Source organism: Poecilia reticulata, chromosome 9 (genome assembly GCF_904066995.2).
Source record: "Poecilia reticulata chromosome 9, P_reticulata-male-v2, whole genome shotgun sequence".
Taxonomy (NCBI): Eukaryota; Metazoa; Chordata; class Actinopteri; order Cyprinodontiformes; family Poeciliidae; genus Poecilia; species Poecilia reticulata.
This window is the reverse complement of record NC_088838.1, coordinates 18,970,562-18,991,787: the sequence shown is the minus strand read 5'-3', so window position 1 is coordinate 18,991,787 and position 21,226 is coordinate 18,970,562. Positions and strand designations below refer to the sequence as shown.

At 41.4% G+C, this 21,226-nt stretch overlaps 1 protein-coding gene across 6 annotated transcripts in view; it reads left to right on the top strand.

Annotated features, from left to right (window-relative positions):
* Positions 1-21,226, top strand: part of LOC103470268 (membrane-associated phosphatidylinositol transfer protein 2-like) — a 64,014-nt gene that overhangs the window by 32,160 nt on the left and 10,628 nt on the right. For 3 of the 6 annotated variants that reach the window (XM_081610676.1, XM_008418585.3, XM_008418583.3), the window contains exons 3-16: positions 3,727-3,941; positions 4,404-4,525; positions 6,066-6,299; positions 6,392-6,724; positions 9,781-9,876; positions 12,605-12,709; positions 12,795-12,856; positions 13,608-13,679; positions 14,226-14,470; positions 14,649-14,838; positions 16,036-16,155; positions 16,295-16,509; positions 17,349-17,524; positions 17,691-17,861. In XM_081610676.1, coding sequence (XP_081466802.1) covers positions 3,727-3,941; positions 4,404-4,525; positions 6,066-6,299; positions 6,392-6,724; positions 9,781-9,876; positions 12,605-12,709; positions 12,795-12,856; positions 13,608-13,679; positions 14,226-14,470; positions 14,649-14,838; positions 16,036-16,155; positions 16,295-16,509; positions 17,349-17,524; positions 17,691-17,861 — 2,356 coding nt within the window. Of the gene's footprint in view, positions 1-3,726; positions 3,942-4,403; positions 4,526-6,065; positions 6,300-6,391; positions 6,725-9,780; positions 9,877-12,604; positions 12,710-12,794; positions 12,857-13,607; positions 13,680-14,225; positions 14,471-14,648; positions 14,839-16,035; positions 16,156-16,294; positions 16,510-17,348; positions 17,525-17,690; positions 17,862-19,360; positions 19,514-21,226 lie in introns of all 6 variants that reach the window. The other 3 variants (XM_017306728.2, XM_008418581.3, XM_081610675.1) reach the window with 2 other exon arrangements.

Genomic DNA, 21,226 nt, shown 5'->3' with positions numbered 1-21,226 from the left:
GCAGGGATTTGTAGTAATGAGCAGAGAAAATGCATCAAGACAGGATTAAATATTAGACCATTCTGCTGCTCAGGTTTCGACTTTGCAGCTTCTGTTTGTCTTTGGAGCTCAGTGCATTTCTAACAGGAAACATGGCTCAGTGAGTCGACAGCAGTGAGAACGAACCAGGATGTGACTCCCATCCTGTCACTGCAGAGGTATCTAAACGTGTATAGTGTGTTTTGGTGGCAATCGTGTATATTCAGACACTTTTTGAGAAAGAAATACCAAGAAGTGTGATTGTGTGTCTGACAAAATGTGTCTTTTGACACAGAAACTTTTAATTGTGTTCCCTGGCCCGATGAACTAATAAGGTTTTCCTAGTCTCCTCTGTTCAGACTTGTATCGCACCAGAGTTATATTCACGTTCATGTCCAAAATTGAGAAATGTCTAAAAATACAAAAATATGAAACGGGCACCAGGCCAGGCAGTTGAAAACCCAGCTGAAAGTTACTGAAGCGTGGCGGTGTGTTGTACGGACCACCAACCCTGATCATCAGTCTATCACACTTTGTTGAAAGCATTGATACAGCCTGCCCCTGTTCTGACATGCTTTGCTACTCTGATGTGAATGGACCTGGGCCATTTCTCCCTGCAACTCTGCTATCTGATTGCTTTATACTTGTGAGCCACGGAGCGGTTGTGTAAAACACAGTGAGTGGAAGCAGCAGAAAGTCTCACTTTTCTGAACACAAACATTTTGTGCTTTGCTTTAGTAATGCATCTGTCAGAAGGTAGTTTTCAGTGTCAAAAGGTGTTAGTGGCCTGTCGATAAGGCCACTAAAACTTGGTCTTTTTTTCCCTGATAACATGGTAGTGTTGTACTACATTATGATCGGTCAGTGAAGATCCATTTCAGAAGGCCTGGCTGTGTAATGGCTAGTTTTTGTTTTGTTTTGGATTTTTGTTTTTTAATTGTGCTTTTAAATTACTCGCCTCCTTTGAGCAAGAATGGAAATCCATCCATCCATTTGCTTACACCCTTGTCCCTTAGTGGGGTCGGGAGGGTTGCTGGTGCCTATCTCCAGCTAACGTTCCGGGCGAGAGGCGAGGTCACCCTGGACAGGTCGCCAGTCTGTCGCAGGGCAACACAGAGACACACAGGACAAACAACCATGCACACACACACTCACACCTAGGGGCAATTTGGAGAGACCAATTAACCTGACAGTCATGTTTTTGGACTGTGGGAGGAAACCGGAGTACCCGGAGAAAACCCACGCACGCACAGGGAGAACATGCAAACTCCATGCAGAAAGACCGGGGCCGGGAATTGAACCCAGAACCTTCTTGCTGCAAGGCAACAGCTTTACCAACTGCGCCACTGTGCAGCCTCAATGGAAATGGTTTTTGTAATTTATTTTTGGTTTTCTGGCTCTAAAATACTCCTTTAAGGCATTTAGGGAGGAGTCCTGGAAAAAGAAAACTTCCTATTGTTTATCAATTAACTTAATATTGACTGACTTCAAGCATCTTCCCTCACTGGAGGTGAAAGGAGTGAAGCAGCTCAGCATTGACCGTTGTTGTTTTTTATTTTTTTTTTATGTTTTGGTTTTGAAAGTGCTTAATTGAGAAAACCAAAATTAATGCTTGGTTTTTGACACATAGTCACATATCAGGACTGATCTGATTTGAAATAAGAATATAAATATGGATGAATAAATATGAGAAAAATAAATGTGAATGCGATAAAGCAGTAGTTGGATCATGCTTTATTTGATTCATGTGGATCTCTCTATTGATCAAACCCATCTTAATTTTATTAAACACAGATTTTGTTATGGCTTAAAGCACCGTCAATATTTATAATCTTTATGTGCATATGTTAGTCTGTAATTACGGCATTGAGCTCAGATAAAGTAGGCTTGAATTCGGGCAGTGGCTTTGTGTATGGCTGGTTCAACAGTGCCGGGGCGTCTGTGTTTTGTCTTCCTAACTGCAACTGAGCTGTTGAGAGCAGGGCGAGTGGCTAATGAATGACCTGTCAGAGGTAATGAGGTCCAGAGTGCTGGATGCCTCATGACTTCCTCCTCGCAGCTCCTCTGAATCAGTGGCAAACCGGAGAAAGCTTCCTCGCTGTTATCAAGCAAATGGACTGAAAAACAGAACCACTTTCGCAAGCGGATTTGGAGAAAAGAGGCAGACTTCGGATCTTTGACATTTATGATCCCTGAGTCGCCTTTTTTCCCCCCTCCTCTACTGTCGTCAAAACTTGGACTCTGCTCAGCTGTTGAGATTTCCCGTTTCACTGATTTCCCAACGATCCTTGCTCTGCCCGTGCCTCACATTCTACTTCGAACCGCTTTGATTGTGAAACATTGTCTCGCCTAGCTGCGACTCCGAGCAACTGCATCTCCTGTCTCCACCCAGCTCCAACGCTCTGCACCTGGAATGTAAATATGGGAAAGGTGCGGTTGCATACACCTGCTTTTAGGCTTCCTCGTTCGCAATTCAGAGGATGCATAGCGCTCAGGAAGCTATTAATTGTGGAGTGTGTTGTCAGACCAGTCACTGTAACAACTGACTCAGCCCATCTGTGATAAAATAATACAGCATGTAGGCTGTTGCGCCAGATATTTTTATGCATTTCTACTTGGAGCAGAGTGAAACTACACTATCTGTTTTAATGTGTACAAATCAAACACTCATTACTCCTTTAAAATGTTTCTGAAAAAGTAAAAACTTCCTTTCCAGCGACGGAGCTCTCTTGCATAATGTAAAAGTAAATGAAGTTTCTCTCCATTACTCGAGATATGAAATTTATTTAGAATTGATGCAAAGGTTGATAAATAAAACCTACTGTACAGTATGTAGCAGTGAATGGCGTTAAACAGTATACTTCCCCTGATACCTTCTTGATGAGTCTTGCTTTAAAATAATTGAAAGTATTGTTTTTTAAATTGCATTATATTATGTAAACAAATGACGCTCATTAAACAAACAGTTTATAATTTTCTGGAAACAAAATGTTAACGGGAAATAAACCAGAATAAAATCTTTAAAAAAAAAAAAAAAAGATTGCAAAGTAAATTTGGAATTGTTGGAACTAATGATAACAACCATTTAAACGTTTTTATGCACAAAGATACCATAATATCCCGTGGTTTATTTATTTTTAGCTATAACGTATTGATTGCAGTCACTCTGTGTTAGTTGCTCATAAATCAGATTTGTTGTGTCGTTTAGTGGTGCAGACATTATCGAGCAGCAAATTTTGCACATCATGTCTTTTTTTTATCACGGCTTTAAAATCTAAAGTGTTTAGATGAATAAATTACTAACATGGTTAACATGTGGTGCCAAATTCTGCTCAACATTTTCTGGAGTTAAATCAGATGATTCTGTTAAGAAAAACTTTACCACGTTCTGACGATACCCAGACTAAACGCGATGGACAAGGTCATCACGTTAGTTAATATAGGTATTAAGGTATTCTTAATAGCTATATGTTTTTAAGATCTCGGTAAATCACCTGCATATAGGTCCTTTGACTAGGCACTTCAAAGTTTTTTTCTTCATGTGGTCTGGAGAAAAGCAAGTTGAAGTCGACTTAAGTTTATATTCAAGAAAGCCTGGCCCGGCTACACACCTAGTCTCCTCTTTCATATAAAAAGTTCATATGTAAATATAAACACTGTTCAAAGTCATTTCAGTTCCCTTTCTTTTTTTTTTTGCTTTACTTGCAGAAAAAGAGCAGAGAAGAGAGCTGCGGTGAAGGAAGTGGGGTGGAGATCCTTGAGAATAAGCCCTACACCGATGGACCAGGTGGTGTGGGTCAGTACACCCATAAGGTCTACCACATAGGCATGCACATTCCTGGCTGGTTCCGCTCCATCCTGCCCAAAGCTGCTCTGAGGGTCGAAGAGGAGTCCTGGAATGCCTACCCTTACACCCGAACAAGGTATGTGCGCTTTCTCAACCATAGATTCATGAGAGTGATGCCCCAAGTAATATAAATACATGTTAATACCAAATGCGTCTTTCTGAAGAGAGAATATAAACCACTGATCAGGCTGTCAGAATATTATCGAGCACGTTGTAAGAGCATCAGATGCAGTTGGCCTTTTTAGCTGATGATGACCCCTCATCCTCTGGGTGTCGTCACTCCATTTATCTGTTTGATAAACCGATATGTGAAGGTGCTGATGTGAAGTTGACCCAAGACTGTGCTGTGGTCCTTTCTGACATATCTGTTTAACCAGCCACAGTTTTACTGCAGAGGCCTCAGACACAACAGAACATCAGAACAGCCTCGTTCACACCGAGGATGTGTTGCCACTCTTTGACTAATCCTGAGCCATTCAGCACTACATGAATGAGTCCATGTCTGTTATGATGCATTTTGTCGCGTGATGTCTTGCAGATACACCTGTCCGTTTGTTGAGAAGTTCTCCATCGACATTGAGACTTACTATAAGCCTGACACAGGCAACCAAGCTGATGTCTTTAACTTATCTGCAGCAGACAAGAGGCAAACAACTATTGGTGAGAACCTTTTTATGATGTAGAAGCTTAACGTTTATATGCTGTATTTTCACTGACATTTCAATAACACAATACTGTCATGTACAGCTGAAACTTAGTTAATGTTATTTCAATATTTTATTCCCAAAAAAGAGACTCATGTAGCTTCATTACATATGAGAATATTTTTTAAGCATTTTTGCTGTTAATTTATGTGAATGTAGCTTACAGTTCAAGAAAATCCAATTCATTTGGATAATCACAACTTTGAGAGGATGTAAAACCAAACCTATTCAAGATTTTCCTTCCACCTATCTTTGTATGAATTATGTTTGAATATAAAACAGTGAGGATGTATTTGATACATCCTGTCATGTCAGCGGTTTTCTAAATTATTTTCAAGGCCACTGGTCTCCAAACATTTTGCACTGTGGTCCATTTCTTTTTTCTTTTACTTGATACCGCTAAATACTTTTAGTCTGAAATATTTACTTTTTATCCTCTTCAGCAATATGTTAAAAATACAGTATTTTAATATAGCAAAGTAGAAAATAAATTACTGAATGACAAATAGGTGTCAGACAGATGCTTCGGTGAAACTAAGGAATCGTTTCCTAACTTTTTGACCCAACTTTCTATGATTTTAAAAAGAAAGCAAGAAAACACAAAAACTTGGCTAGCAAAAGTAAAATACCTTCTCTTGTGCCTAAAATTTTCAATTTATGAAGATGTGTGTCTGTCATTGTAATTCTCATCCCAAAAAATTACATCATCTGCTTCAGCTCCTTTTGCCTTTTCAGTACCATTCTTGAACTGCAGTCGGTTCCACTGCAGTTCAAGAAATATTCCTAGGGCCACAAATGGCCCCCCGGCCCACACTTTGGACACCCCTTTTTTAGGTCCTGAAGTAACATTTTTGTATATTAAAAAAAAAAAACCTTTTGTAATATTCGCAGAAACTGAGCTTTGGTTAACCCCAATAATCAAACTTAACATATATAATTGCTTGGAAAGTATTGCTCGAAGCAGATTAGCTTCACTTTTTCAACAAATTTATAGAAATGAATCTACATTTAAAAACATTTGTGTTTTTTGAGACGGACACACGCTATTTTGTACAACATTTTTGGGCTCATTATTAATCTTAGTTTGGTTGGTTTTTCCTGTCTGAAGGTCTGTCAGTATAAGCAGTGGATGAAGCCCACTTGTGGCACTACAGTGGCGCAACATAATTTTTGTGTTTGGAAAAAACTTCCCATCACACTACAATAAAAAAAATAATAAGTGCTTGTAGAGCACATGGTGACCTAGTTCTGATGTTATTTGTAATGATTTTAGTCAGTCACTGCTTCTTATGTAACTGATGCCGTTAGTCAGACTGAAAGTTGGCTATGAAAAGAATGCAAACGTGTTTTTAAGTCAGGCTTAAGCATGTTCTGCTCATGCCCTCCTGTGCACATTATGACATGATTATAAAACCACACTAAAGCCGTTGTGACATTCATTCCAAACAGCTGACTCCATCAGTTATTTGTGCCTGAAACCCGATTTTCTTTGGCAGACGTTATCGACATAGTGACAGATCCCATCCCCCCACATGAGTACATTTCAGAGGAGGACCCGAAGCTGTACACGTCAGCCAAGACCCAGAGGGGGCCCCTGCAGGATGACTGGATAGAGGAGTACAATGACAACCCAGGGAAGACTCCCATCATGTGTGCCTATAAACTTTGCAAAGTGGAGTTTCGCTACTGGGGCATGCAGTCCAAGATTGAACGCTTCATCCATGATGTTGGTGAGCAGAGCTTTGGATTTCTGTCGCCGTTTTCCGTTTTCTGAGTCTGCAAGCCTGTTTTATACGTTGGTCTGCCTGTTGTTTCCCTTTAGGGCTCAGAAAGGTTATGGTGCATGCCCACCGGCAGGCCTGGTGCTGGCAGGACGAGTGGTATGGCCTAACCATGGACGACATCAGGCAGCTGGAGCTGGAAACCCAGCTGGCCCTGGCCAGGAAGATGGCCAAGTTTCTCCATGGCGAGGAGCTCTCCGAATCCAACGGAAGCACAGTGTCTCCAGACAAAGAGCAGGAGGCCAAAGAGGCAATCGGCTCTATTGAGGCAGAGGAAACGGCCACCAGATCAGTAGAGACTCTGCAGCCGCGAGGAGTCCTCACCAAGCAGTGGTCCACCTCATCCAGATCCTCCCGCTCATCCAAGAGAGGAGGTGAACGACTCTTCACCTGTGGCCGCTCCCAATCTTTTGACACATCAGTCATTGTGTGCATTCATCACTGAAACTGATCTAGAACTACAGAAGCTTAAAATAATGGCTACCGTTAGCTCACTGCTAACATACCTTTGCTAGCTAGCTAGTTTTTTGTATCTTCTATGCATACGTGAAAATTCAGATGTCTGGGCAAAGTTGTGTAGACATAAATTAAATTTCATTCATAATGGTCTTAAAAAGTCTTAAATTTGAGTTGGCGAAACCTGCAGAAACCCTGGCTGTTCACCAACACACTTTATGAACTGTGATCTGATGACAGTTGGGTTATAGAGCAAAACAAAAATATCTGACCTTTATGATAAGAAAAAGGAATAGATTTCCCTGAATGGGATTTCCCATATTTATATAAATAAAAATTGCAAATAACAAAGAAATAAGCAAAAAAATAAAAATACTTACTACACCGGAGACATACTGGAGCTCTGCACCTATGTGTTAGTTACTTCTCCCATGACCATCCCATGGGAGCTGTTTGGAGTTGCATTTGTAAAGCAGCTGCACCGTTCAGGTGGAAAAACTACTTCACGGCTGCAGCTGCCTCCTCTTCTCTGACTCCGACTGAATCAAGTAGGACGCCAGAAATGTGAACCTGCTGGCAGCTCTGGTGATAAATTCTCCTAAAACATGCTTTACACATCTGACGTCTTTCTGGAAATAAACTTGAAGTGTGTGAGATATAGGGCTGTTGTAAACGATTATTTTAGTAATCGAGTAATCTATAGATTTTTCTTACGATTAATCGAGTAATCGGATAAAAACAATTATGAAATAAAATATTGGTAAATCTTCCATAACACCAGTGTTACTATCGGATATCAACATCAGTCTATTTTTTCCACATTTGAGCTTCCCTACTAGTTACTTTTTTGTAGACCGGGGGAGCAATACGGGATATTTACGGCTTCTCCGTTCAGAAACTCATCTACCAGCCATGTTCCGCCTCCCGTTTGTTCAGACCGGGATGATATAAGTTTATTGTGCGGTTCGTCCGTAAAGCTGCTCTTACCCTGTAAGCATCAACCCTCAGCCGCCCGCTGTGTTCAGTCTCTCCGCTCACCTGTATAAATCCTCTTCAGCTTCTTCCCGCCGTTCAACCAGCAGCTCCGGAGCAGAAAGGCTGCCGAACTCCCGGCATCGCGCCGGTCATTTTAAGGATGTTTATTGGTCCCACAAAAACGATGAAAACCCGGAATTATCACCAATCAGTAAAATCCCCACGGGCCGAACTTGAAGATTGGATGTTATGCCGCTAACACGTAGCTTCCGTCAACAACTCAGAGGCGGAAGTCAGAGCTCCGCTCAACGCAAATAATGTTCCGGCTGAAACACGGTGCGCTAAATGATAAAACATAAATTAACGAAGCTTCGAGGCAGGTCAATTTTCCTCGAGGAATTTTAATAATCGAGGTACTCGAATCACTCGAGGAATCGTTTCAGCCCTAGTGAGATATTAATCACCCTAGAAACAAAGCTTTACATGACGGCATTAAAAAATATATGATGAATAATTTAATATGAAATAATACAAAACCCACAAATTATTTCCACTCTTACGTTTACACTCTTAAGCTCGACTTGTACTCCAACTCCTATAATTATTGACAAGGGCAAGGATGTGGAGAAAGTCATAAAATATTTTTTTTATATATATAACAGCAGCAGAGTCTCACCCTTTTTTACAATTTTTCTCACTGCCTGTGGTGGATAGATAAAATTGGATTATTGTCCCGTCTTGTTTTTCACAATTCAATTCAGATTAAATATTTTTGACTGAAATAAATTTAGCTCAATTCAATCATATAGAACAAATGAACCAACTATAAAACATAAATAGTTCATTTTTATATATTTTATAAATGCATACAGAAGTGGATCCTATAAAATTAAGTCATGTAGGTAGATTCAGACGGAAGTTGTAAAACAGTACATTCAATTTCAATGCCAAACATTTTACTTTAATCATATACACCCTCAGAATTATGGTATTATTTACCAAAAGAGTTTTTTTTTTATCATCTTCTTTGGTGATTATTTTATTTTCAGGTCATTTTCACATCCATAGCAGGGATTCCCTTAAATATGGAGGAAAACTGTCTTATCATGTTGTGGCATCTGTAACCCTTGGACCTGCTCTCTATGCGAGCAGTTTGATAAAACGACATATAAAAAGAGACTTTAATGTAACTGAATAACTGGATTGCAGGTGTAGCTGCTCGGGCTTTTATAGGCGGCGTTACAGTTGGATGAAGAGCAGCCTGTGTTTCCCCGTGCCCCCACCTTCTGACTGACTGTCCAACTTCAGCAGTTTCTCTCCTTCAGAGCTGTGTTATTTTTAGCATCGCCTCTGACATCACAGATCACGTGACCTAACACACCCGTGTGCCGTCCCTTCTGTAAGGTAGCACTCGCTGTGTCTTCCTCGTGGCCCCTACCTCCTGCATGCCTCGTTTCCCCCCCTACCCCCCCCACCCCCCCATGAGCCCCATCATCACCCGTGGTTCTCCATGCAGCTATTTTTAGCAGCAGTGCTGACATCACAGATCTGAGGAAGCAGACGCGAGCCCCTCCCCTCTCCCCTCCGCTGCTGCTGCTTTGTCTGTCCTGACAGCCACAGCTGTGCCCCCCTCTCCTCCGCCGCTCTAATGATACACGAGGTGTCGGTTATAGGCTTGTGACAGACGGGGCCGACTCTTGCCATTCACCGCCCTTGGTTTTGGGTGTTTCGCCTGCGCTGGGCCTCACTTTTCTCACATCACCCCTGACCACCATGCAGCCCATCTCATCTGCAGGACAGCAGCACAGCCACAGAGACTCTCAGCATGTTTATGTAACGCTGTGTTTGTGCGTGAGATTTTGGGGGGGGGGGGTGTGGGCTTGTGCGACGTTGCTTTGTTGAAGTGCATTTCTGTATGTGTTAAGAAAGAAAAGAGAGAGGCTGAAAAAACACATGTCCCCAATTAACAGCGATCATTTTGCCTCTTGTGGTTTTACAGTGAGCCCGTCGCGTCACAGCATCTCTGAGTGGAGGATGCAGAGCATAGCGCGCGATTCAGACGACAGCTCGGACGAGGAATTCTTTGACGCCCATGGTAAATTATATTCTCAGCTAACCATACTGCTTTATGTTTCTGCTTTCTTTCTTCTTCAACTGGTCAAGCTTATAAGCTGCAGCTCAGTTTTTAAGCTTCCCAGATACCCAGCATCCTTTGGGTCTGCAGCTGCAATAGGAGGGTGTGGTGCTGCAACCACGCTCCCCTGAAGGAAGAGGTGGCTGGAGACTTGGGGCCACGTCTTTCCTCCTGACGTCCAACTCAGGAATCTGTTCACCAAAACACTCGGCTCTTTTAAATGCACACAGACGTCCAAGCAATAAGCGTCCCTCTGGAAGCCATCGTTTGTCTGATGATGTCATGTGAAACGAGAACAAACATTCAACATTTTGCATTTTTATTATTTTCACTCTGACTCTTCTAACTCGATAATCTCCCCTTATTGCAACCAGGGCAGGAAAGATTAATCATTATTCATCAATTAATGAAATAAACAACTAATTCAGTAATGTTTTAGTAGTGGTTAAATTAAAGTCAACAGATTTTTTAAATATGATTAATCGATTGTCAGAATAATTGATAGATTTATCGATTACTAAAATAATCCTTAGTTGCAGCCCTAATTCTAACTTAAACTTGTTTCTGCTTGTGACTGGAAAACAGGAACTGCATTGACGTTTTGCTGGCATCCAGTAACTGATTAAGTGATGCATCAAATATGCTTAATATCAAATACTTTTGTTTTTTTTATTAAAAATAAAAAAAGTTAATTTCAGTGAATTCACAACAATTAGTGTTGGTGGTAACTGTGATGCTAGCAGTTATATAAAGTATAATTGGGACTGTTTTTGCTCATTTGCAGCAGCATGTAGAGTTATTTCTTCTTCTTGGAAAAATGTGTTAAAGTCTTAAAATAAACGGTTGCTATGGAGACTCGGTGACCTCCGAGATGCAACTTTCTGCTGCAGCTCTCCAGTAACAAGCTATGGAGATATTTTACTTCTCTTATTCCGCTGTTCATTGTGCTTGGCGCTACTTGGTTGCTCCACCAGCTTTGTTTGGCAAAGTTCCACTTTTTTAAAAATATTTGTTTGATCACAGCTCTGAATATAGTGTATTTGCAAGTCTAGGTGAGTGAATATTTCCTCACTTGTGAAACACATGTTTGCCTTGCAGGGACGGCAAGCTCTTTTGTCTTCCCCCATTTTGAAGAACTAAGGCTGTGTCTCATATATTTGTCCCAAACTGAAACAGAAAGTTATGACTCATGTTCAGTTCATCCCAAAGTTTTTCTGTCAGGTTGAGGTCAGGACCCAGTGTCATCTGTTTCCTCGTGGACCTTGTTTTGTGTACTGGTGCACAGTTCTGTCCCAATCCTTTTTTCCCCTACATGCATACAGAAATGCTGTCGTTCAAAGCCGACACCGAATCTTTTACTCATTCTCCGGTCTCTTGACTATTTTAAATGTCTCTGTTTAGAATAAAAACCCAAAGCATTAAAACTGCTGGAATTGGAATTGATACAAGCAGAATAAAGATATCAAAGATTACGAGCCGCTTTAAAGAATCTGCATTTGTTGTTTTCATTCCTGCTTTCACAAGTCCAAGTGTAATAGAGCTAATGTTTTAGTCCGGATTATCTAAGAGCATTAAAATATCTCTGCGTTTCAAAATCAGAAGCCAATTTCAGTTGTTTTGCAGATGCAATTTTAATTAACATTTGCTATTTAAATGTCAAGAACGTCAGAGAAGCTGCTAGAAATAAGACGTTAATGGGTGAGTCTAGGATGGCGTACTTGAGAAAGGAACCTTATGTAATGTGCAGAATGATGAAAGAAATTTCCGTTCAAGAACTTCTGAGGTTAATCACATTTAATATACATTTTTGGCCCTATGTTTTGTTAAATATCAGTAAAAAAGGACAGCAGTTACTGCGCGCTGCTTGAACACAATCTTATAGTCTTGCAAAAAAATCTCATGGTGAATAAAAACATTGTTTGATCCTGGACAGGATGACATCACAAACATCTTGAAATCACTTTTTGTCCCAGACTGTTTATGAATGTTGCCTGTCTGCTTGTGTTTACTCTCTGGAGAACCTTGTAAAACTGCAGGTTTGTGATCGTAGGGATTTCTTATGAATTTTCTTGTGTTTCTTGTGAATTGATTCCTTGCACTGTATTTCAATTTGCTATGATGCAGCGAAATGAACTTAATATGTTAAAAAAGGAGCGCATCACTGAAATGTTCCCATAGAGTAAATTATAAATGTAATTTAATAACACTTTTGTCCATTTGAAACCTTCAAGCTTCCTTAAAAATGTGCTGTAAGAATAGCAGTTTATTGGATGAAAAACAGATAATTTCTGAAAAGTCCTGATTTCACCCTATTTTCACTAATTAATTTCTGATTCCTGTTTGAGTTAGATGACTCTAATCAAACCAATATAACCCAAAAGGAACACCCTTAGGTACATGTGAGTTACTATGTCCTTTTAGTATACTGGCAGTGCAATATGAGAAATCTCTTTGAATTGTTGGTTGTCAAGCTTTTTTAAAAATGTTAGGAATTTAAAAATCAGACAAAGGTCCCATACAAGGTGACTCCATTTTGAATCTACAAAAGCCAGGCATTAACTGACCAAAGCTACAGCAGTGTGACTGAATGAGAAATGGAGATTTATATATAAAACAATAGCCAGCACTCAATGGAGACGCAACTAATTATTGTTTAATCCCACTCTGTTTTCTGTTTTTGTGTCTTCAGAGGATCTCTCGGATGGTGAGGAGGTTTTCCCAAAAGAAATTGCCAAGTGGAACTCCAACGACTTCATGGACAAGATTGAAACTGTGGACACGGACGATAGTCCTGGTACGAAGAGCAGCACTGATCGAAGCTTCATTCCCAACAGGAACTCTTCTCTGACTTAACTGTGTGTATAAACCTGTGTTTTCAGAGAACTTTAAGGAAATGAGCATCGATTATGACAGAGCATCGAGCGAGGACAGACTGGATGAGGTACGTGTGTGGAAATGTTTCAGAAACTAATTCAGCTTCTTCTGATGCTGCCCTGTCAAATATTAAGCATGCATGAATAGGGCTGGGCAATAAATCGATAACAATACATATTGTGATAGATATCGATATCAATAGACAATTTCTAATAGAATTTCCAATAATTTCATGGAACATCCATCCAGAACCGCACAGCATACTGGGGGATGTAGGCAAAGGAAACGGTTTAGCTGCTCGACCTCTCACAGCCAGCTAAGCAACGTTTGTGGCATCTACTAACTCACTCACTCTTTTGTTACCGAGCAACAACTTGTGGTTACCTAGCAACAACCTGTTGAGTAACCTGCGTAGCAGCAGTTTAAGTTTTCACCGCTTAAAAATAAAAAACAAAAGCTTGGAGTGAAAGGATAAAATGAATACAACAGCTTGAGAGAAAACTGCAGATAAAACAGGAAAGATCACATCACCAGTTTTGCAGTATTTAAGATATTTAAAACAAGAAACTAATCAATATTGACTGATGTAAAATGTGTTTTTTCAGTCATATGGCCCAGCTCTATTCCTGAATAACAATACCAAAAATTTTTTTTTTTTAAATCCCACAACCCAAACTTGCTAATGTCCATTTTAAGCATAAAAACTAAATTAAATAGAAACGATGACCTTTAGCTCAGCTGGGTTTATGAGACTTTACACTTTGGAGGATAAGAGAAAGGCCGTTTGTCCCTGAGCCTTTCTGTCCTCTTGTGTTCAGATGCGTGACTCTCTTAGCGGCCAAGCCGATAGCTCTCCTATCCCCACCATCACGGTAACGAGGCACCAGTCAGTAAGTAAACATTTTGGCCCCATAGCACCTTGGGGCAGAGTAAGTCCCACAGGAAGGCCCACCACCACCCAGTACTGACTGCCCCTCCTTTTTCCGTCGCCATTGCCCAAACTCTGATCCATGTGTACCCCTCGACCTCACCACCCTCTGTTCAACTTGCTTGTACCTGCAGTCGTGGCATTGAGTGTGCGTTTATGGTGGTTCTTTGACAATGTGAAGTTTTGGATCGGACACACAAGACAAAACTACACATTACTCCATGCAGTTTATTGTGACATCCTCCAGAAGCATGATTGTTGTCATACAGGTGGAGGGTGGCTCTGCTCTGTCTCCCCCTCTCATGGTCCTCTGCCCCTCTATGGTTGTGAACAGAAGTCTGCTCTGTGGTACGTGTTTGGAAAGCCTGACGCAGAATGTCATCAACAATAACTGAGGGACGTTTTTTATTAGCAAGGGGAAAACCCTCTGTCATGATGATAAAAACCAAGCAAAGCATCAAAACATTCTCCGTGCATCAACCTTTGTCGCAATTCTGCCGTCCCTTAGGAGAGCTCGTCTCAGCAGAGTCTGCAGCCTTCCAAGATCCACGTCTTGATACTGGTTCTGCACGGAGGGAACATCCTGGACACGGGCGGAGGGGACCAGAGCAGCAAGCAGGCCGACGTCAACACCATCAGCACGGCGTTCGACACAGTCATGCGCGTTCACTACCCCGCTGCGCTCGGACGCATCGCCATCCGCTTGGTGCCCTGCCCCGCCATCTGTGCCGAGGCCTTCTCTCTGGTCTCCAAGTAAGAGAAAACACTTGCACACATTTATATCTGCAGGCTCCAGGCAGTGCTTTGACTGAGGGTTTGTTGTCATCGGCTACGACGGCTGTTTCTCTTATATAAAAGTCCAGCTTGTGACTCAGGTCATCCTCCTCTTCCTTGGTTTATTTGCTTAAGCTCCTTCTTCCTCTTTTTGCAGCCTGAGCCCTTACAGCTATGATGAGGGATATCTGTCCAGCAGCCAGGACCACATCCCGCTCGCAGCTCTGCCTCTGCTGGCCACCTCGTCTCCACAATACCAGGACGCCGTGGCCACTGTCATTGTTCGCGCCAACCAGGTGTATTCCGACTTCATTAAGTCTCAGGATGGCGCGACCTTCTCTGGCCAGGTCAGACGGTGTTCAGAACCGGGACAGGGCTGTTCATTTCTCACATTGGGTTCTTATTGACAGTTTTGCTGGTAAAGTTATTCTTCACATTTTACAGCTGCAAACATCAGCATGTTTTGTTGGGATGTGGTAGATACAAAGTGGTGCATTATTGCTGAGTGGATAAAAAATTTTACAAGTAAAAATAAACAGATCTGAACCCAACATGTGAATTTGTATTCACTTCCCCTTATTCGACCTTTTGCTGTAATTACAGCTGCAAGTGCTTTAGAGTATGTCTCGCTCTAACAACTTTGCACGTCTAGAAAGTGAAATCTTTGCCAAATTTTCTTTGCTAAATGGAACAATCTTAGTCAGGTCGGACTGTAAGCATCTGAACAACAATTCAAACTTCTACGGATTCTCAGAAACGTTTTACACAGTATAAGTCTTTTGGAGCCACTTTATCCTTGAACTATCTGCTGAGCTAGTCTTCATGATGCTGTTTGTTCTCTAATGAACCCCTGAGGTCTGGTTTTATACTGAGATTAAATTATACACAGTTGCACTTTATTTACAAATTAGCTGAGTTCTGAGAGCAGGTCATTAAATTTAGAGGCATCTGAGTAAAGCGGACAAAACACAAACGCACACAACCTTTTGCAGATATTTTATTTTTGAAAGGAATTTAAAGCGATGCGTTACTTTTAGTTCTACTTCTACTATTGTGCAAGACTTTGTCTTGATCTGTTACATAGCAGCTTCTGCTTTTTGGTCTTGCTTTGTAGTTCTGCAGACTTTTTAGAGTTCTCTAGTTGAACCATTTCTAGTCCACTCAGTGTACCTTTTGTGCCGTGTGTGCTTTAAAAATAAATGCAAGAGAAGAATAAAAGAAGAAGCATCAAACATCCAAAAAACATTTGCAGATGAAGGACATCTGAAAGTAGTCTTCAAAAAGCAAGATACAAATCTGGCTCATCCTACAGTTAATCAGTAATCAGACATTGAACCAGAAAATACTCACAAAGCAGCCAAAGACCAAAGACACTCTTTGATTATAACCTTCAGAAACATTTATTGACTAAGGCCACTTTAATGGATTACTTAGATGAAAATCTTTTTAAAAATGTAATGACTGAAGACTTTTATACATCACAATATATTATTGCTACTTTTTGATATTATGTGAACCGTCTTTCTGATGTTTGACCTGTGCAGGTTTGCCTCATTGGGGACTGTGTGGGAGGAATATTGGGGTTTGATGCTCTCTGTAACAGCACCCCCACGGTAAATGAAAGCCAGAACAGCAGCCGCAGAGGCAGCGTCATCAGCGTGCAGGTAGGATTCTAAAGGCACATCAGACACAGTTTTTATTAACTGGTCCATTCCTGCACATATTTGTCATCTGTAAGTTGTTGAGGTTTTCTTTCTTCTTCTTTTCGTCGTTGTGATTCGTCCTCCTGATTTGCTCATGAAGGACCAGGACCTTCTCTCTCCCGGCATCATCGTCAACAGCGGACATGGGTCATCATCCCCAACACTGGAGAGCAGCCGCCACCTGAGTCGCAGCAACATTGATATTCCTCGTGTCAGTTCAAGTGATGACACCAAGAAGCAGCTGCCGCGCAAGAGAAGCGACTCGTCCACCTACGAAATGGACACAATTAAACAACACCAAGCTTTTCTGTCAAGGTGAGCGATGACTTACCTGAGGAACTATTTTCTTCTGACACGTTTCAGTTCTTACTTAATGCCAGCTTTGCTGAATACGCTGTGATAGTAGCGTGCTTATTCAACAGTATTTACAACCTAGAACACTTTAGTATTTTTTTCCACCTTACAAACACAAACTTTTGCCTGTTTTACCAGGATTTTAAGTGACCGACCTATATAAGTACTAGCTGCCACCCATTTGGATTTTGTCCTTTTAACAACTTTCCACATCTGAATAACTCAGACACAACATAGATCATCTTTGCGTGTCAGTTGTTAAGTCTTCCCACAGATTTTCAATTGGACTTAGCTCTGGACTTTGACTAAGTCATTCTAGTCAAAGCGTAACCATTACAGCTCTGACTGAAAATTTATTGTTGCCCGCCTGCTGGAATGTTGATCTCAAGCGTTGATCTGCCTCCTAGTGGTTTTCTTCTTGGATTACCCTGAATTGGATACAGGATACTTTGTTTCTTTGTCTTCACGATGCTGTTTGTTAGCTAATGTTTTTCTAATCAAACCTCTGAGGCCTTTACAACCAAGTGCAGGTGGACACTTTTTGCTGCTCAGGAGACAAATGAAATACACTGGAGTTTATTTAGAGTCGGATACAAATCTGATACACACTTTCAGATTTTTGATATGTTGAAAATAAAGTAGCATTTCCTTCCACTTGACATTGTACATTTTATTTTGTGTTGATCTGAGACTTATGATAGTGACATGACAAAAAGTAATTCAAGGCATTTGAACGTTGCAGCAAACGCCTGAAAGACTAACAGCTGTGTGATTTTTTTTGTTGTTGTTGTTTTTCCCAGCTTGCACTCTAGCGTCCTTAAGAGCGACGCAGGGTCCCGCAGGTCGAGCAGCAGCACCATGCTGGACGGAAGCTCCCTGGGGAAGTTTGACTTTGAGGTGTCGGACTTTTTCCTGTTTGGTTCTCCGCTGGGCTTGGTGCTGGCCCTGAGGAAGACTGTGATCCCTATGCTGGATGGTGAGCTTCTTCATTAAGAGGAATGCAGTAGTTTTAAGCGAATAATGTGTTTGGGCATAAAAATGAACATTAAAGATGCCTCTGCTGGGCAGCTTCATAATTAATTTTTTCATCTGGTTTTGTCTGCTCTTCCCTGCCATGTCTTTGGTTGGATTTCTCCCTCTAGTGGCCCAGCTGAGGCCGGCCTGTCAGCAGGTCTATAACTTGTTCCACCCAGCTGATCCCTCCGCCTCCCGCCTGGAGCCTCTGCTGGAGCGGAAATTTCACCTCCTCCCTCCTTTTAGCGTGCCCCGTTACCAACGCTTCCCCCTCGGAGATGGAAACTCGGCCTTGCTGGGTGAGTTCCTGGCAGGAGCGATGAATGGAGGCAAAAAGTGCCACGTGAAACAATTCAGACCTGCCGGGTTCTTTGGAGTCATCACAAGCACAAATGCAGAATTTCATATAGTAGATTTATTTTGAATTTCTCCCTGTAAAGGAGACATTTTGATCGTAAGCAGCTGTCCTGTTCGTCGCACACAGCACATGTCATAGTGGCACACCATGAGTCCACTCACGTAGTACACTGTCTCAGAGAAAAATGATACATTTTTCTACTGTTTGTCTTCTGTGAAGCAGGTTATTCATCTAAATGTGGTCATAGTCCTGATTTTGATTTCTGTTTTTGGACGTTATTTTAATAGAGTAACCCTTAGAACCTCAAACTGTCCTATTTGGCTGTAGATGTTTAGTGTAAATGAACCAACTAGTTACTAAAAGAAGTTTTTATCCTCAGACTTAAGTTTCACATTTTCTAAGATCCAGGATTTAGTGATCAGAAAGTATTCACTGCTCTCCACATTTCTTATCTTACAGCCTTACTCCAAAAATATTTTTTTGTAAAATGGCAATTTTTTTTGCACATTTATGAAATAACTCCTCAAAAATCATGTGTATATCAGTTTTCACTTCTTTTGCTCAGCATTTTTAGCAGCAGTTCTTCTTTGAGCGCTGGTGAGCTTGACACAGATAGTTTTGTGTATTTTTGCCCATTTTTCTCTGCAGATCAAACTCGGTAAGGCTGGATGGGCGGCGTCGGTAGATGGCCATTTACATTTTTTCCAGACGTATTAAATTAGATTTACCTCCAGGTCCTGGCTGGGCCACTGGAGGATATTCACAGAAATCCCCTGAAGCCACCCCTTTATTATCCGAGTATTGTAGCATTGGAAAATGAGATCATTAGCACTCTGAAGATGTTTCTCCTAGTTTTGGCTGCTGTCATCTTAACTTCAATGAAAGGATAATCAGTGAAGGCAGGTTGCCATGAATGTCACGAGGAATGCAGTAAAACCTTGTGCATATAAGTTTTAATTTTAATTTTTATAAATTTGCTGAAAAAATAAATAAATAAATAAATAAATGTTTTTACTTTGTAATTATGAGGTCTTGTGTTTAGAACATGTTTGGGAAATTATATTGAATCACTTTTGGAAGGAGGCTGTGACAAAGCAAATGTCTGGGCGAAAATGAGCTGCAGTAATAAAACTTTTATCAGTATTTATCAGTGATTATCAGCATTATCTAGCTTCTTGTGTTTTATGTATGGTTGTAAAACTGGTTATTATGACCATTCAAGCTGTGAAACAGTTGTAGTCTAGAAGTGAGGTCCGCTAAGGGCTTGCCTTTTGTTTTATGTCCAGTTGTTCTTGCTTCATATGTTTTTGTGTCTTCCCTGTCTCCTTTCCTTCCTCCTCTCTCGGCCTCCTGTTCCCACATCTGCACACCCGGCCTTCCTAAAACCACCCCCGACCTCTGCCCTTCCTCCTGCTCCCGCTCCTCCACCTCCCTCTGTAGTGGAGACAGTCCAGAGCAACGCTCAGCTGCTACTCGATAGCGGGCCCCCCCTGTCCTTTCGCTGTCAGGAGACCATCAGTGAGACCTGCATTCCTGTTCCTGTGCTAAACTGGCAGGAGAACTCCCTGAAAGCCACACCCGCCACCTTGGAGTGTGTGTAGCCTCTCCTGTTCACCTCCATCTTTCTCCGCCCTCACTCATTCGCTCCTTGCATTTGTGCTTTGTTCTCTTCACATCCTCGTCTGTCTGTCGTGTGCTTTGAAATCCAGACCGATTTTGCGTCTGCTTTAGATATCGTCCGAATGTTTCCATTGCTGTTATTGCACGAGTATGACATGTGACTCGTGTAACTGCTCACACTTTAACAGTCGTTTTTCCAAACTGCAATGAACATGCAACATTTTCAGTGAGTTTTAAAACATTTATTGGGTGCACAGGTTTGAGTTTAATGTGTATTTTAAAATTCTGAATATACGCCAAAACAAAAGTTTAGTTAAGTTTCCCTTAGCAGGTTTCAGAGAAACGTCACATCATTTCTTGAAATGAGAAATTGCCTGTCTGATTCTGGCTGGATATATGACCCGTCTTTTTACCTAAATGGGTAGAGGTCAAGGTCATTTCAATTGATTGGCTTCAGTGGTGAAGAAATGGGGAGCTCCTATTGTGACAGGCTTCTGCATCATAGAAGAGAAATAACACTGGATCTTTCTCCTGGCAACTGTACGACTGTTGTTTACATCCCAGCATAGTTTAACATTTAACATGTTTTTCTTAACAGTCTAATACTAATACTTCAGGATTCATCAAGTTGCTACCCTGTCCTAAGCTGGAAGATGCTCAAAAACTTAATTCATTCACAATCAATTAAGTTAAACATTAATGTGGATTAATGCTGCTGCCTCTAAATCAGCAGCTTCAAAATGGAGTCCTTCAAATTTTTCTGCTGGCCCCATGGAGAAGCCGAATGCTTTTGGGGAAAGTTAGAAGGAGGTCAGAAGAGGTAAATATTAAGCCATGTTTTAGTGCTGCAGTCAAAAACGCCTAACCTGAGACAGAGTCAAGACCAGACAAGTCCAGACAAGTCCAGGATCAACATCCAACCACTGAGAGACTATCGTCCCCACTTAGTGTGTGCTGCATCTCATGATTAATGAAACATTAACAACCTAACTGTTAACAGGGCCCTGGACTAACTGGTTGGACTGGTTTGCCTAACTCGCTCATGCCGCCGCCTTGCCACAGTATTTAGGTGAACCAAATCAAAACAAAAACACACAAAAACAATAAATTAAGCTAATTAAGCACACAAGTCACTGTTTATCACACAACTCTTGAGAGTTTACTGCAACTCTGGTGTGATAAATCCAGGCAAATGTTTCGTCATTGACTGCAGACAGAGTGGCTTCAGGCAGCAGGTGGCGCTGGAGGACCTGACTCACTCAGCATTCATTCTTCCTCCATGTTTTACAGACAAAAGCATCAATACATTTAGAAATGTTTCTCCCTTTGGTTTTATCTTCAACACGCAGCTGCCCTGGTGGCAACATTGAAATGTCAAAAGTACAAAACTGAGACCAGTAGTCGTCTCAAGTAACACAACACGACCACACTGTTGAGAAGCATGCTCGGATTAGACAAGGTGAGGCTTTCAGCATTGCGTAACTGTCAGGCATGGTGGTGGCAGCATCATGTTGAGGGTTGAACTACCACCACTGGTAGTGATACAGACTCAAAATTAGTAGGATCACGGTGAGGGTCCGTTTCAATGCAACCAAAACACTTAATTTCTCAATTTTCTTAAAACCTGGACACAAGGGCAACGATCTGAAAACACCTCCAGTCTGGTCTCCAGAATAAATGGAGCAG